Below are 16795 nucleotides of genomic sequence, written 5' to 3'. Positions count from 1 at the left end.
GTGAATGCACAGAGTCAAACTTTCATTTATAGTTTTATTTTATATATCAAGGTGATTTTTTTTTTTTTCAAGTCAAGACTGTCAAACCATTACGCACCTTATTAAACAGAAAATGGTGACTTAGGAATTGGTGGTAGAGGTTAGAGTTTGCATTTGGGTTACAGCAACTGCAGTGACCTTTCACAGAAATAATTTTCTGATTCTTTTCTTAAGACTCTTAAGAAAAGAGTAATACACTCCATGTGAAAGCTGGTAGAAGTTGCAAGGTCAACCGTATAAGTTTAAAAAACAAAAAAAGATTAAATGAAGGTAGCCTAATTGGAATAGTTTTGGTCATGATTACTTATTTGTCTAGGGAGACAGAGGCCCCATAAAATAGCATGGACTTATCCCTCATTCAATGAAGACTAAGTCAAAAAAAAAAAAAAAAAAAAAAAAAAGACTTGTTTTCAAGTTATATTCCCTGTATAATGCATTTGATACTTGAGGAAAATTAAGTTGTAAGAAGCTATTAGGAGTTTTCCCATGCTTTTTAGCCTTTAGGCCAAAAGAACCTGAAGATCTTACTTTCCTTATGTTATAGGCTCTTTGAGGCTGCTGTGATATTGTTGTGTTCATTCTGCAGCTTATGTCTGATCAAAGCATCCTGCCTTGCTGTCTTCAGACAGTTTGAAAATTAGCCATTGATAGTTTGTTTCAGTACCTAAAAACCTAATTTTTTTTAGAAAAAATGCTTGATTTATTTTTCAGTTTGAAAGACGTTAGAGGATACGATTGTAATTTATGTAGTGGAAGATTAAATCAAAAAGCCATTAGTATAACTGAGGTGATTGACTTTGTATATAGAAGAATACTACAGAATGTAGATAAAAGAATAGAATGACGCAGTGGTGGAACTACACCATAAGAGCTATGTTTACAATACAGATATAAAAACACTGTGTAGGAAATGAAGTGAGCAACTTTTGAGATGCTTTGTAAATTCACCTAAGTGAATATACAGATACATGGAGGCATCTAGACACCTTCAAGCTAAGAGGATGATGTTTTCAGGAACTGGGCTTTCCTGTTAGAGCCACCAAATACAGTTTCTGGTGCATACACTCACGTGTGAAACTGTAACACTTAGGCACATGTTAGACTGCAACAACACAGGTACAAATATAGAGCAGAAAAAAAGAAAGCTCACTAATGTACTATTCAATGAATACTAGAAAAACTGTTTTGAGATGCTTTTTTCTGTAGATAACTTTATTAAAACTTAGGCGATCAATTTCTTCAATGTTTATATAACCTCAGAAAACTAAACAAAAATCCATGTGCTAACGAACTGCTTTGAAAATGTCTGTTTAGGATTAATTTAGAGAATTCTTTCAACCAAAAAGTATGTGTACATATTTATCATGTTAATAAAGATATATTCAATTAATTTTGAAAACCAGAGTAGAAAATTAATTTCCCTCCCACAGTCTTAATGAAGAAATGAAGAAACTAATTTCCCATTGCTGTTAGAGGGGTAATCCACTCCTTCACATATTAAGAAATTAATGTAACACATCCACTCAGCCAAAGAGCCTCTGATTCCTACCCTCCCCCCAGCCTCTTACACCAGCTTGTTTTGTATAGCATAATTATGAAAAACAAAACTGAAAGAGACTAACTCTTTTTCTGTTTTTCAGTATGTGCTAGCCCTAGTATGCTACTGTTCCTACTGAAATCATCCATTGAGTTTTGTGGTATTTGCTCGTTCTGGCTTTTCGCTAACAACAAAATAATTGTGTACCTAATAAATGAATAATAATTTTAAAAAAAAGGGGGGGGGGGAGAAAAATGAGGAAAAAAGGACTGCCATCGTATTTCTTTGTAGTATTTGATTTATTTATTTTTAATGTGATAAAAAGGCCATCCTTATTATTTGACCTAAATACAAAAGAAAGATGTTTTCTTATTTTAAAACTATTTTTGAATCTGATAACTTTTGAATCTGATTAACATCTTTTTCAAGCTAAGAATATATTTGAGAAGAGTTGTATAAAATAACTTGTTGATCTGTTTTTTCATCATGGTATTTGAAAAAATGTGTATTTGAGAGATGCTTAGAATTACTGTACTGGAAATTATTATTTTTTGTCTTAAGGCCATGTTTATTTGACATAAGCAGCTTGATTGTTTTTTAACAGCACCACCTGTGCTAGCTGGAGTGCAGTTTGTAATGTAAGGAAGAGAACTGAGACTTAATATTCTTTCAAGGAATGCAGTTCGGATAAAAACTGAAAATCTGGCCAAGATACTGAAACTTGTTACTTGTAGCAAATATTTTTAGGTTTAGCAAATGTTTGATGTTGAGTGTTCAGCAAAGCACTTCACTTCAACTTGTGAATAGTGCCATTGACAGCAAAAAGCTGGGAGGTGAGTGAGTTCTTAAATGATTGCTTGGTCAGGCATGATTTTGCAACAGGTTGAATAATTGAACTTTGATATTACTGGTTTTATTTTTTTAATTTTCACTACTATCTTCTGTGAGCATGGAATAATTTGGAAAATGGGGATATATCCAGGGCAAGAAGCAATGAACATACAGCTACTCTAAGGACAGATGGAATTCCAACAAGTCTTGTTGGAAGGACTTGAGGCTATATAAAATGAAAGGATTTAAAAACTGGAGGTAGGAGGCCAAAAACTTTATTTTGGTATGCAGGGACAATGGAAAGAAATGAATTTCTCTCCTTCATGTCCCTCCTCCCCACTTTGGTTTGAGCAGAAGTAGCACAGGAAGATTATAGATGCACTTGGTGTGGGAGGAGGAGCAGTGGGATGGGGGATCTGAGCTCGGCAGAGAGCAGGAGTCCCAAATTCCCATGGGAAATATCAAAGAGTTTTTTTGTATGTAAAAATGTAGAACCATGTTTGGTTGTTACCCATTTTTATCAGAAAAGGTATTGAAATTTTCCATTCAGATTGAATTCCTCACATTAGTGAGGATGAATATAATCTCAGGATCATCATGGTATATAAATAAACCTGATAACAGACCGGCCACATTCTGTGCAGCAGTAGCACTTCTTCTGCAGCTTCAGATAGAAGTTTCCTGAATATAAGGAACTTAAAAAAAAAAAAAAAAAAAAGCTGATTGAACTGCAAATGTTACCACAGAAATACGATTTGACAGGTTCCAAAGTTGCTAAGTAAATATTGCATTAATATTTCAAGTTACTTGGAATACTGTCAGTAGTAATAGCATCTGCTGAAAAAGAAAAAGCATTTGCTGGAACATGCACCATTTGACCAGTGTGCTTCACCAGCAAGTATACGTTTTATTTCATCTAAAGCAGGTATTACCAAAGATGGATACAGATTTCAGATTGTAGCTGAAGATATGAGTTATATGTTGGCTTTGTTAGAAAGCCAAATGTCGTTGACATATTAAGTACAAAAACATATTTTATAAATAATTCTTTTCTTCAAATTTAGTATAAAATTTATGTAATGGCTGACACCGGTAGAATTCATAGCAGAAAATATTAAAGCAACAACAAAGTTTTGTGCAGCATATTTTTTAGGCTGCCAAATGTACTTTCTAAGGTTGGAAAGCTGTGGAGAGTCGCAAACGTGATTTCCAACAGCTGTCATGGCCAACAGTTAATGGCTGAGAGTCACCAATCTGGTGTTCATTTTGTAGCACTGTCTCAAAGCTGCAGGAGAGAGGTCAGCCCTCCGCTCTCCCTTCCTAGCTTCCAACCGTGGCCTTGACAGGAATAAATCTGGGGTCAGCGGTGGCACTCAGATCTAGATGGCGTATTTCAAACCTTCGGCAAAGAATGCTTTCTGAGTTGTGCTTTGGAAAATATTACGTTTCCTGGAATCTTTGCTTCCAATAAATATTTCAGGGTTGTGCCAAGTAAATCACTGGATTTTCATGAAAAGCAACTTCCTTCCCAGTGAGCGTGATCTTCCCCTACAATGCAGGTTGTGTGGTGTTAAATGCACCAAGCTGTCGCTGTGAACTTTATGGAAAGACTCTTTCACTATAAAATGTACAGAAATAGTGCTTTCGTGGAAGTTTGTGGTGCTGTCAAAGATGGTGTCCCTGCCAGAAGACGAAGAGGAGAGGGGGAAATGGGGGTCCCCGCTCACACTCGCCTGCCCCTGCAGGCCCAGGGCCCAGCTGCAGGCCCTGAGGTGGGTGCGGCATGTCCGGCCTGCACCCCACCGCCTGGTGAGGGGCCAAGGGGGGCAGCTTTGGGGTTTTGCCCACTCTGAACCTGGTGAGGGTGGTTGAATCACTGGTGACAGGGGAAAAAAGGTGTTTCGCTGCTCAGCGTGGAGGGCCCTGGCACTGTTAATAAACTTGGGCCTTGCCCAGAGGCCACTCTCGCTCTCCTCTTTTTTTATCGTGTAGGGTTTAATCTTTTCACATGGATTTGTTTATGCAGTGTCCCATCCAAAGTCTTCAAATGACTTGCTGAAGTTTCTAGTCAGGCTACTTGCCTCTGGACAGGCTTTGCAACGCTGGGGGTCTGTGAGGAGATGGCTGATACGTGGCGCATCTCTTCTGTCAGCGCCACCTTCCACAGCCCGAGTCCAAACAAGGAGCACAAGAGCAGGAGTATTTATCTTCCCACATGTTTCTCTGGGTGTTTTCATGTATACCATCACGTAGTTTGATTCTTGTGCCACTTGTATTTGAGTTCCCGTGTCTCTTGCCTACAGGTAACTACGCTGAGGTGTTGCTGGCTTGAAACCAGTATCTTTTTTTTTCTGGTTTAGTCCCTCAGACACCTCAGTGCCAGTTGCGTATTGTTATAGCCAAGGCGATGGTTCTTCTAGCTGAGAAGATAACTATATGTGTAGCCAGCAGGAGAGTGCTTCAACCTGTAATAATTCACTAAGAAAGTTTACTTCTTGCCAAACTGTTGCTATTTTGGCTTCTCATGCCTTTTGCCTTTAAGTACTGTCTTGTATTCATAGAGAAACATGCACAGAATATTTCTGCCTCCCTTCCTGCAGAAATCAGCCTAGGGCTGTGTCTGTTGTTATATTACACTGGGTACCCAATGCAGGGGAAGGTCTGCTCATCTTCTGCAGTCTCTGGAGCTCTGAGCATGCTGCAGGACAAGGAGGAGACAGCTCCTGTGCTCCTTACCATCTCCTGCTGCTTCTGACCTCCACTGGGAGCTGTTCCAAAACACGTGCTGCAGGGATGTCCTCACGGTAACCTATAGCAGGATGCAAATATATAGGATTAGGTACTTGTTCTCAGAGGCAGGAACCTTCTTCACCAACATCAACATTCTCCATGAGCAGAGAAGAAACAACTTTTCCATACCTCAGTAAACTCTTAATTCATTTTGAGGTTTTACTGTAAGAATCCCAAAATGTTTAATAGCAACTTTATTGTAAATTGTCTCGAAGGATTTGTAGAAGAAAAACTATTACTTAAACTAATACTTTATTAGACACATTAAAAAAAAAAGTCTCCATGAGTTAGTTCTGAAGATAACATAACTCCTTTCCAAAACTTTGGGAATAAACATCAATAGTGCCTGCATTTGGGGGAACAAAAGATTGCAGGTGCTTCTCTTGCTGACTTGTCCCTGATTTTTTTGGACTAAATTTGGTTAAGAGAGCAGTTTGTTGCCCTTAATGAGCCCACCATGTGAGAAAAATGCCACAGCTCAACATGTTTTATGGAAGCATCATTCAGAACCAACTTTCTTTAATGCGTTACATCCCTTCTTACATCCCTTCCTCAGTGTATTATGTTTACGTAACAATACACTGCTTATTCCTCAGCTTATTGTTATGTTTAGACTAATTCCTTACTTGATGGTATTGAGTCTAAATATTGCTTTGACTTATACTTGGTATATTTATTTCACGACTGTAACTACAAAGAAGTATGAACTACGAAATCATAGTGCTACCTGAATAAATTTGGTCTTTGTGCAGAACTCTGCAACTGCTCTTGTACTGCCAGAGAGCTTTTAACAGATGAGAAAGTTAGCTGAGGTGCTCATTGCTCCTGGTATCTTAATCCTTGCACAAACATGTTTTTAGAAAACAATTCAGTTTTATTCAAAGGCTCTAGCTGTAATTACAGTGCGTTGTTTCAGGCCAGCACAGTTCATTAGGTTGTCAACTAGGTGGCAGTATGGCTTAAAATAAAAAGTATGCTACTTTGAATCATTCAGTGTGCAAGACCAACAGATGTACTGCGTTTCTGTAAAATGATCTCTAGATTTTGCTGTTTCTAAAATCTGGGTAAAATGAGGTTCCCATGAGCTAACGATCCATTGAACAATTAATGCCTTTACACTAATACTTAAAAGGACATTGACTAAATCTTGAAAAATATTGGAACGGAAAGGTTAGGGAGAAGAGAACTCAATCCCACATGAGGGTTAGAAGAACATGCACATTTTTACTGTAACCGTCCTCTTCTCTTTCTTAAATTTTACTGGAAAAAGTTGAGGTGTCTGCTCCTATTTTCTTAGTAATATTTTTAATTGTGCTTAGAAAAAAAAAATCCTTTTACCTTTATTTTTTCTTTAAACCATAGTATTGTCTTATAAAAGACAGATAAAATATACTATATAATTGGTTTTGATTACAGAAGGTAAGGATTCAGAAAACTTATTTCTGTGTTTATTAACCTGTGAACAAACTTGCATGTTATGGAAATTTTAAATAATCTGTTTTTTGAAAATGCCTGGGCTAGCTAGTTTTTGGAAGATTGTATATTTTTATCAAAAAAAAAAAAAATCCTTTTAAGTCTTTATCAAATTCTTTTGATTCCTGAAGTCATCTTCTTTTAGTGCATGTGTGTGTGTGTGAATGAATGCAGAGCTCAAGCAATGCAATGCAATGCTTGAACAAGCAGTTCCATTTTCTTTAAGTTTCATCCAGAATTCAACAGGTAGCTAACTTTGAAGTACCTGACAAAATATTCAAAAAATTTCACTTCAGGTTGCTCCACGTTTGAGCATCTTTTCACTGAATTCTGATTCAAAAAGGTAAATTGATACACTGATTGCTTGAAATGCTTATTATTACTCAAAATCCAGCTTTGAAGGTGGAATAAAATAAAAATTGAGTTGGAGAGACTTTCCCACATGGCTTCTGGTTCGTCAGTTTGGTCTTGTCAGGAATGTTTTGTTCATTTTCCCTCACTTTTTGTTGTTGTATGTTGAGTCTGCATATAGTAAACATCAGTTTTATTTAGATTGGTTGAAACAGATAAAGATCTTAACCATTTGATGATATTTTGGGATAGTTCACCTATCTATACTCTTTATCAGTAGCTTCACTAACATGTCGAACCTGAGAGGTGGGAAAGTGGTATCTTACAGAATAGCACAAAAACTTTTAGGGAAAAGGGAAAAAATGCAGGCCTGTTACTTTTTAACCCGAGGGGTTTAAGATCCAAGAGTTATTTGGCCAATACTTCTCTCACAATTTTATTAAAGCATGACATTTTGTAGAGAGGTACTAGTAACGTAAGACAATATGGTGGTATCTGAGGAGGTTTTTGTCAGCAAAGCTGCTAAGGAATTTTTTTTAGGACAACTGTATTGCATTAAGGATGTAATGTTGGACTACCTTACCCCCTTCATCCCAGACACCATATTTCACTGGAAAGGAAATTCACTGGCAGGGACTTGTGGGATTATTCTGGGTTGTGCCTGTGTGCACGAAGGGAAGGGTCTGGGGTGCCCACGAGCACAGTGGGTGGGGTCCTGGGTTCCTGGGCGGGACACTTTGACACTATATAAGATAATGTCACGCAGTAATAAATTGGCTTACGGCACAGAACACTGGTCCTTGTGTCTGTTTGTCCCGGGGTTTTCGGTTGGGTTATCCGACAGGAATTCACTGGATTTTGGCTTTGGAATACATGCACATCTTCCAGAATAAAAACCTTTACAATTACTTTGAGTTTAAACAAGTACTATCGAATTTGGACCAGAATATGACAGATGAGGGCAGCTTGATGTGACTAGGACTGGGTGGTGGTTTTTCCCCTTTGGAAAAGGGGAAATAGTAGCAGGTTCACAAATGTGTTCCTTGGATAAAATGTGCTGAATAATGGATCTCTACAAGGGGGAATAAATCTGTTATTTTATTTCTTCAGCTGTTAGAGCAGTGAAGAACATCTTCTCTTTCTTTAGCGAAACAAGCAATACATTTATTTGCTGTCTTTGTTTCAAAAATTTTTATAAGCTCTTGAGACAATTCTATGCTAAGGTAAATTAGTGCAAGTGTAACCCCTAATTTTACAAAACGATAAAGAAGGATAGAGCTAGCTAATGCAAAAGAGAAGATCCAGTGATGTTTCTTACTAATCTATTAGTTAAGGGGATGGAGAATGTTCTCCAGAGAAGTGCTGAAGCAGCCTGGTTCTACCAGCACCCAAAGGTGCCCTGTCACGACATAAATTGCATGCTGGTAGAAATGTTTTACTTGACTGTATAAAAAGCAACACATGATCCGAATTAGTGCTCTGTGCTAATTTCAGAGTCCTGTAGTTGCAAGGCCAAGGTGAAAAATTCCTGTTCTCTTCCATTTAGTAGAAGAGTCACAACTGGGCTTTTATGCGTTGTCAATGAATTAGCAAGCTGGAAAGACCCTTTGCCTAACCTAGGGCAGCTGTTACTATAGTAAGTGTATGTTCCCCAGATTTACATCTCAGTAATACGTGGATAAAAAATTCTAGGGAATAGTAGGATAAGTCAATATTTATCTGAAATTAGCATAAGCTAGACAGTTAAGTATCTTGCGTTGACAGTACCACTTGACTTACCGTAAAGTTCAATAAATCATAGCTGACAATGGATAGATGCATTTAATATCTTTAACTCACTTGTGGAGGAAAGTATTGAAAATGAGTTGTATGACAGATTTTGTACTAGGAAGGAAATACTTCAGGTTAAACAGTGCCCTGCTGGTGTAGGCGTGTTACTTCTGGATGTGCTTGAGGCGCTACCTTCTTCCCCAGAACCGTGAAAAGGTGTGAAATGTCTAGGTTATTTGGTTTTTGATTTGTACGTTTGAATGGAGCCATTCCCAGCTAAACCAGATGATTCCTGAAAGATGTGCAGCCCAGAAGGATACGAAATAGAGCATTAAACCAATACCCTTTGTACAGGAGTGTTCTGCCTTACTGTGTGTCCCTCCGGGGCAGGATGCCCCACTGTCAGCACTCTAGAAGCTGAGAGGAGACCCAGGCATGGCGATAACCTGCCAGTGTGGCTTTTGTGGCTCTTTGAGGTGTTTCACCTTGTGGATCTGAAGATGACTTGCTCGTAGGCAAATCCAGCATGTTAGTTGGGTGCGGGTGGTATCTGGTGTACAGAAAGGCAGTCGTTCTTCCCAAGGGGATGGTATTTCCTCTTGTTGAAGATGTGGGATGGAGAAGTGTTGCAAAATTCTATTGAAAGTGGAAAAATAACTTATTTTTTCTGTAGATCCAGAAGTAGAAAAATGAATTAAGACAATATCAAGCATATCCACAGAAAATATCTTTCAGCTGCTGAAGGATTTAAAATAAATAACCCTTCCCACAAAAATGTTCTGAGTTTAAAATTGGTGTTTTCTTCCTAAAAACACAATTACAATAGGGAGAGTGCTGTCTTTGAATATTATTTTATCAGAACAAGCCTAAGAACTCCAAAACACTGCAACTCTCTTGATCTTGTAAAATACATGTTAAATGCTTACATAATGGATTCTGAGCAAGTGTATGGTTCTCACATTATGTAGCGTATTTCAGTTTTGTTGCCTTGTTGTTTCCCCTAGGTAGGAGATATGCCAAGCTGTGTTATAATCCAAGCTTTGTCACTGTCAGCAGGTTCTCTCCTCATAGAGGAGCCCTGTTTGGTTTATCAGCAAGGTGTAAGGCAGACTTGATGACTGGAACCTGGAACACCTGCTTCACCCCCAGTGCTTTCTGGTGAGCCCTTCATAGCATAAAGGGGGATCTTTAAAGGCTTGTTATGCCCATTTGGTGTAGCGGAACACTTGTCTAATTTCTAGTCAATTCAGAATAGAAATTAAGGCTTTATCCCACATTTTTAATTTAGGATAAGAATAGGGTAAAGTCAAATCTGTTTTTACTTCTTTCCAGTGAAAGCAGATAATTTGAACGGTATCAGAAGAAAAGGCATTTCCTTAGGAAGAGAAGACGTATACACGAGGCATTGTCTTGCTCTTAATGCATCAGGCAGTGCCTCTAAACTTGTTCGGGGGCTTAAAGGATTGTGAAAGTAACCTTATCCTCTGTGGTTTGATCTTTTATTTTTAACAGTGGTACCATCTTATTTAAAATTCAGTCATACTGTGCCATTGTTATTTAGGAAGACTTCTTAAAAGTGATTTAAAAGTGGACAATATCCTACGCTTCAGTACAATGTGATAATGTGGAACACGCTTGTTAAATTGTAATGTAACTTGGTGGTTCTACTGCACCACTGATATCTTGTAAATGCAGTATCTTGGCATATTCAGATTTGAATGCTAGCTCTTAACTCGGCATAACTGTATGCATGTGGATGTTTTATGTTCCTGGATAAATGTATTTCAGTTGCATAAACTTCTGGACTGCTTTTCACCAATTGTCACAGAAGCATTTATTACAGTTAAAACATCAAATTTAGTGGCCCGCATCTGAAGTTTGTGCATCTGTAAATACCCATAAACAAGCAAGTGAAAATCAGTAATTCTTTATCCAGGATGAGACATACCTAAGAGTTGACTCAGCCTAGGCTGAAATGCCATAAATTACCTTGTTTCTAAAAAGCCTCTCAGGGTGCTGCTAAAATGTACTGAAGGGGGGTGGGGGGGTGTTTAAAAAAATAAAAGTAATAAAATTCTGCACACATGCAGTATTCAAATGTGTTAAGTTGAATAGCAGTAGGAGGAATGTCTTTCAAAATATATTTTTTTTTTTTTTAAAGATATTGCCATCAGTTGCACTTCTGGTGCTGGAATGTTTTAGTTAATATCAAAACCTACGGTTGTTATTGTGGTAAAATGATAGTGTGAAATTGATGCTGTTATTCTATAACAATAAGGACGTGACTCATGTATTTTATGTACACATGCATTCAACTGTAGTGACAAATGGCTTCATGCTGTGTGATTAAATGCATATTAGCATTTGCCCTAGGCATTTGATTATTACCATCTTTACTTCATTACATTACCACACTGTATGGCCATATAATTTATAAGATAATACAGACATCACTTTGTTGCTGATAGGAATTATTCTGTTTTATGGATGGTGTCCTTTAATTTTGCCTTTCATGGATTATAAAATTGGTTAATATCTGCTGAAGTGAATCACTGGAGAAGCAAATAAAGATGTTGGCCTCAGGTCACAGTGTCATTTGTGATACTGGCAAAATCTTACAGCCTCATTTATCCCTGTACATGATTGATAACACCATGGGTTAAATGGAGAAAGCTTTGCTTCCATTAAAGGATCATCATGAATGAAGACCTCCCACTTAAAAGTCAGGCATGATGAGAAGACAAGAGACTATCTACAGGTCAAATTAAATAACTTAAATAATTTAAGTGGAATGACAGTGTAATTTGTTCATTCTGTGTTATTACCCTGACCCCTATCAGGCTTATAGGCTAACTTACTTTCTAGCGTAGGGTATTTAAGATGTAATTTTTAATAAGTGCTTTTGAAAGATATAAAGCCCTTTATGGCGCTTAAAATTGTGTTAAAATGGATTTTATAATGTGCTTTTTAAAAAGTAATTTTTGTCCTTATTTTGTTAAGCATAAAACAAGTAACGGAAAAGCAAACGTGGTAAACACTTCAGAATTAGAACTTCATTCATTTTTACTTATTAATTTCTAGAATGTTATCTTGTGTATGCTCCAGAGTATTTTTTTTTTTTAATGTTTTAAAATTATTCTGACAAATACCAATAACTGAGGTAAAAATGCACCTGCTTAATTAGGAATAGCTTTAGTTACACCAGGGGTTTTCTTGTATTTGCTTTGTCAAAAAGGCACTTATCTATCATGTGTCTTCATAGTATCTCTAGATAGCTGTTTTAATGAAATATCCAAAGTAGGCATTTTACCAGTGTATACGGCAGATACGTTAAGGTATTAAATTCTGTACCTTTATCATTATAATTTGTCTAGGTTTCTTTCTTCCGAGCACGGTGTGAACTACTTAGCAGGTAACCAAGTTCTTTGATGTCTGTGGCGGAGGCACCACAGGGGTGTCTCGTGCTCAACTTGGAGGAGGAGAGGGAGCGTGTGTAACACGTACTGTGCCTTGCAGTTCCCAGCAGCAGGCTGTGAAGCGTTTTGTTGCAGCCTCAGAAAAAGCAGCCTGACCTCCTTGTAGCAGAACGAGTACAAATTGCGCGTGAGGAAATGGTACTTCACGATGAAGGGATGGGTGAAGACTCAATGAGCTTCTCTCGGAAAAGCCTTTATCCTTTCTCACTGCTTTAGGGAGGTGATGTCTTGCTTGTCAAGTGCTCTTGCTGAGCTCAGTGAGCTGGGGGAATGTCCAGAGATGCCTGAGGCCTGTTTTATTCCATCCCTCGGTGTGTAACATGGGTTTGAAAATATTACCCTAAGAAAGTAATTCACAAATCACTTCTGTGATGGCAAAGAAAATCACAAACCTCAGTGTGCATAGGTTAGTGCACCAGTTCTACCAGTTAACTTGAACAGGAATCCTTTCATAACTGAAGCTCAAGTGCACCCTCCTTTGTAGGGTGGGACCCAGAGTTAGGAAGTCATTTTTCTGTATCAATTTTTTTTGCAAGCACAATTATTTTTCTTTTCCTCTGATAAAACAGGCAACCAGTTCTCCATGGGGTAACAGTACTATGGCGTGAAAATCCATTGCTGCAGAGTCCTCCAGCTCCAAGGTGTGATGGGAGGTGACAGCAATAGAATTAGAGCATGTATCATGTCTTAACGTTATATGCACAAAATTTTACCCTTCAGATCAGAATATAGCAGGATTTAAAATTGAAATCAAATGGCTTCATGCCTAATTTACTATGCCTAATATCAGTGCTGTTATTAGCTTTGTAGCTGTGATAACCTCCCAATATTTGGTATAATATAAAAATGTTGTTTGTGCTTTATGAATTACTGGTACAGTATCTATCAGTAGGGAACAGTTTTTGGGAACTTGGATGAAAGAATTCATGTGTGCTTTCCAGGGGCTGATTTAATTCTAATTTTTTTGGCTACAATTGTTTTTTAACTGGGGCTTTAATTAAAAAAAAAATAATAATAAAATTGCTTGAAGTTGTACATGTTTGTACGTTGTTCTTATTCAGACTTCTGTGCATCTCTTTTCCTTTAGAAGTCCTTCAAACACATATTTTCATGCTAACAAAGCAATTTAAATATTTCAGACTCTTTTCCTGTTTTTTAGCAAAACCATAATTTCAGTAACTTAGCTGGAATAACTTCTTGTGGTGGGGCAACCGAGCAAGGAATCAATCAATTACCCACAATCAAGCAGCTTAAATTTGACCTATGCTAGGGTTTTATTTAGACAACAGAAGGAAAAGCAGTGTGTCCTGATTTGTGGTTGTTATGGCCCCATGATACAGACCAGGTCTCCGCTCTTCCTCCAGGAATTCCTTCCCCAGGGCTGTGCAGCAGTGGCCAGGTCGGTCGTAACTCCTGCGCTCTGCCCCAGCCTCTTCAGCTCGTGGTGCAGAAACCCCCACAGAGTTTTCTGGGGACAGGGTAGGGCTGCGTTAAAGGCGTGTACGTGACTGGGTTCATTCTAGCACGCTGCTGGAGATGAAGTCTTGTGTGTGTATATGTGTCTGTCTATATAGACGGGTAAATAAATCTGCAAAATGCAAATGAAATATGTACTGTTAGCTTTTCAGTCATCATTTGATCTACAAAACTGACAAAAGTATTGTAGTACTCTCTGGTGTCACTAAAACACACTTTGTCCCTGGGAAGGCTTATGTGTCTTAGAAGAGCTGCACTAATATTACTCAACAACATTTGGTGTAGCTAGCTTAAAGCCCCAACGTTGATAGTTGATCTCATGGGAATAGAAGGAAAAGTTTTCTTCTTACAAGCAGAAATCCCAAATATTACTTCTAGTTCATTATTTCAAGTCAGTTGGAAGATCTTTAAAATCCAGCCTGATTCATGACTTTTAACACCGTGAGGTAGGCAGTGTTATGCTTCTCATGGCCTGCCGTGTTAGCTGCAGTACCTTCATGCCAGTGCAGGGCAGTAGCTCTGGGAGGGAGGAGTTCTACTTCCTTCGTGCTCATCACTCTTCATTTAAAACTGAAACCAAGCCCAAAATAAAGAGGAAAAAAAAAAAGAGTATGGCAAATGAATAATAAAGCTGTTTGTTTTTTACGATATTACACACAGATTTATAATGGAAAAAGTGATTGCTTAACAGCTATAATGAGTGGTTTTATTCTTTTCAAAAAATCTGCTTCCACATTTGCAATTTTGCGGTTTGAATATCCTCTTAAAGATAAACTGAAGAGGAAATGTACGCTTTTATTTTGCAGACAATCTGTAAGAATGGATGAAGACTTTAAACCACAGACACTTGACTCCAATCTTCAGAGTCCCTCAGAGACATTGATTTCCATTCGGCTGTTAGACTTTAAAACAAGCTTATTGGAGGCTATAGAAGAACTGCGTATAAGAAGGGTAAACGTTTTTATATTGATGTTTTATTTCTGTCTTCCTGTATGTAATCATAGAAAGCATTGCATAGGTATAGGTAAATTGCATACTGTATTTTAAGTAATTCACCAACTACAAATACGCTTTTAAAAAATCACGTGGGCTTAGGCAGCGTCCACAATTGAAATTTTCTGTGTAGGCTGCACAAGACAACAGGGTTGCGTGGAAATAATGAATTTGACTTTCCTATAATTATGTACAGGCTGCTACAGTTGATCACCAGGCTATATACAAAAGCGATCTATATTTTGCTTCTGTATTTCCTAGTAGTCGATTCTTCTCTTACAGTGTGGCTGCTGCTAAGGAAAGGAAGAAAAGCTAATCCAAGTCATTGCCAACTCCATAAGTCTTTCTTGTTTAGCACATGGTAAATCAAGTATTAAACTACTAGGTTAGAGCCCTACAATACTGGTATATGAGTATGGTGGGGTAGGGGATCTTTTTGAAATAAGAGTAGGGTCATCATGTAGTACTAAGGTGAAATTGTTTCTGCACTATTGAAGGCAGCTATGTTTTTCTGTGGTTAATTTCTCAATTGTTGTATGGGTACACGCTTTTTCTTCTATTTCTTCCGTTAGCATTTCTGAACTGTTTTGTTTTGGAAGATCTAAAGTACGTCTTTCTTCATTTGATGAATTTGACCTGTTCAAAAGCTTTGTATTATTACTTTAAAATATTAGTATCGATGACATGTTTGATGTATGCTTATTTTGATCTAAGTTAAATGCTGTAATCCTCTCTTTAAAAAATATAAACAAAAGAATAACGGCCATAAAAAATCAAAGGAAAAGTGCGCAATCCCATTTTTTTGGTGCAGTATTGTTGAAATTTACCACAGCTTCATCCCTAAACTCTTATTACAATGATGATGTTTAGTCTAGCCTATTCTTGTATTAAAAATTAAAGCCTAAAGACCTTCTGTAATTATTACTGAAGTGTACCTTAAGATATTAGCTAGACTCCATTTATGTTGTTAACATAACTACGCATTTTTAATATCTTTTGTCAGAGTCTTAAAATTTTGTAGTGCTATGAACTTCATCTTTGGGGATATTTTTGTTTTTGTCTTTTGCTTTTGTGTCTGCTATATCACAAGAGTAAGTGATGTATTTTAGAGAATGTTGCCTCAAGAGGGTAAGCAATTTTTTGGTTAAAGGTTCTTTTCATTTCAAAGTTGATGTTAATTCCAAGAACCAATTCCATAGATAAGACATGCTACTCAGTTGCTAAAACATCTGTACTTTCCTTAAAAAAAAAAAAAAAAAAAAAAAAAAAAAAAAAAAGAATAAAAAAATTACCTGCTTTTAATTAGAATTGTATGTCAAAAAAATTAAGCATTTTACACCTAGTCAATTGGAAAACCTAAAGTGTATCTGCATGCATTTTTGTTGGGTTTAATGATCAATTTAGGTCTGCTGGCTTAGTATGTTTGAAAATTGGAGTATAAAACTTTAATATTTTGAACATGCAGTGGTAATTAAATAATATGGCCACTCTTTTTTTTTTTTTTTTTTTTTTTTTTTTTTTAAAGTAGAATCTTTATAGATGTTTTGCTTTAAAAGAACAATGCTACAAAATCCTTTGGTGATTTTGGCTCTAAGAGTCTTACAAATCCAATCACTGCAGAGTTATTCTGTAAATTTATATTCAATCCTGAGGAAAAGGTAGTGCACACACCAAAATACAATCCGAACCCAGAGAATTGCAGTGCTTGTCTTGCATTGTGGTAGTTTTCCTATGAATGATGACAAAATGGACTAAATTAAACCAGTGTCATCTGCTAAATAGATAGCAGAGTTAAAGCTCTGCTGGTTTCTTGATTCCTTTGCCACTTGTTTTTCAAACTTCTTTTCCAAGTTCCTTGGGAGGCTTGTAGCAAATTGATAACCCAGTGGAGGCAGTATAGCCAAGTGTAATGGGTTTTTCTTTCGATTTTGTATTTGACCTATGGCTTGACCTTAGATGAGAGATCTTACATCTGTTTGCTTCTGTTTCTCTTCCCTTTGTTGATCTTGCTTGTCACTTGGACAGGATTCTCTTCATGACAGGAACTACCATATATCTG

General features: G+C 37.3%; 1 protein-coding gene across 1 annotated transcript in view; it reads left to right on the top strand.

Annotated features, from left to right (window-relative positions):
• CCDC73 (coiled-coil domain containing 73) overlaps positions 1-16795 on the top strand; it is a 74880-nt gene that overhangs the window by 5189 nt on the left and 52896 nt on the right. Inside the window, exon 2 of the mRNA XM_082760753.1 lies at positions 14550-14694. Coding sequence (XP_082616879.1) covers positions 14563-14694 — 132 coding nt within the window. The 5' untranslated portion in view covers positions 14550-14562. The remainder of the gene's footprint in view (positions 1-14549; positions 14695-16795) is intronic.

The sequence above is a fragment of the Aythya marila genome, assembly GCF_965140915.1.
Source record: "Aythya marila genome assembly, chromosome: 5".
NCBI lineage: Eukaryota > Metazoa > Chordata > Aves > Anseriformes > Anatidae > Aythya > Aythya marila.
Note: the sequence above shows the minus strand (reverse complement) of the source record. Positions and strands in the feature narration are given on the sequence as shown.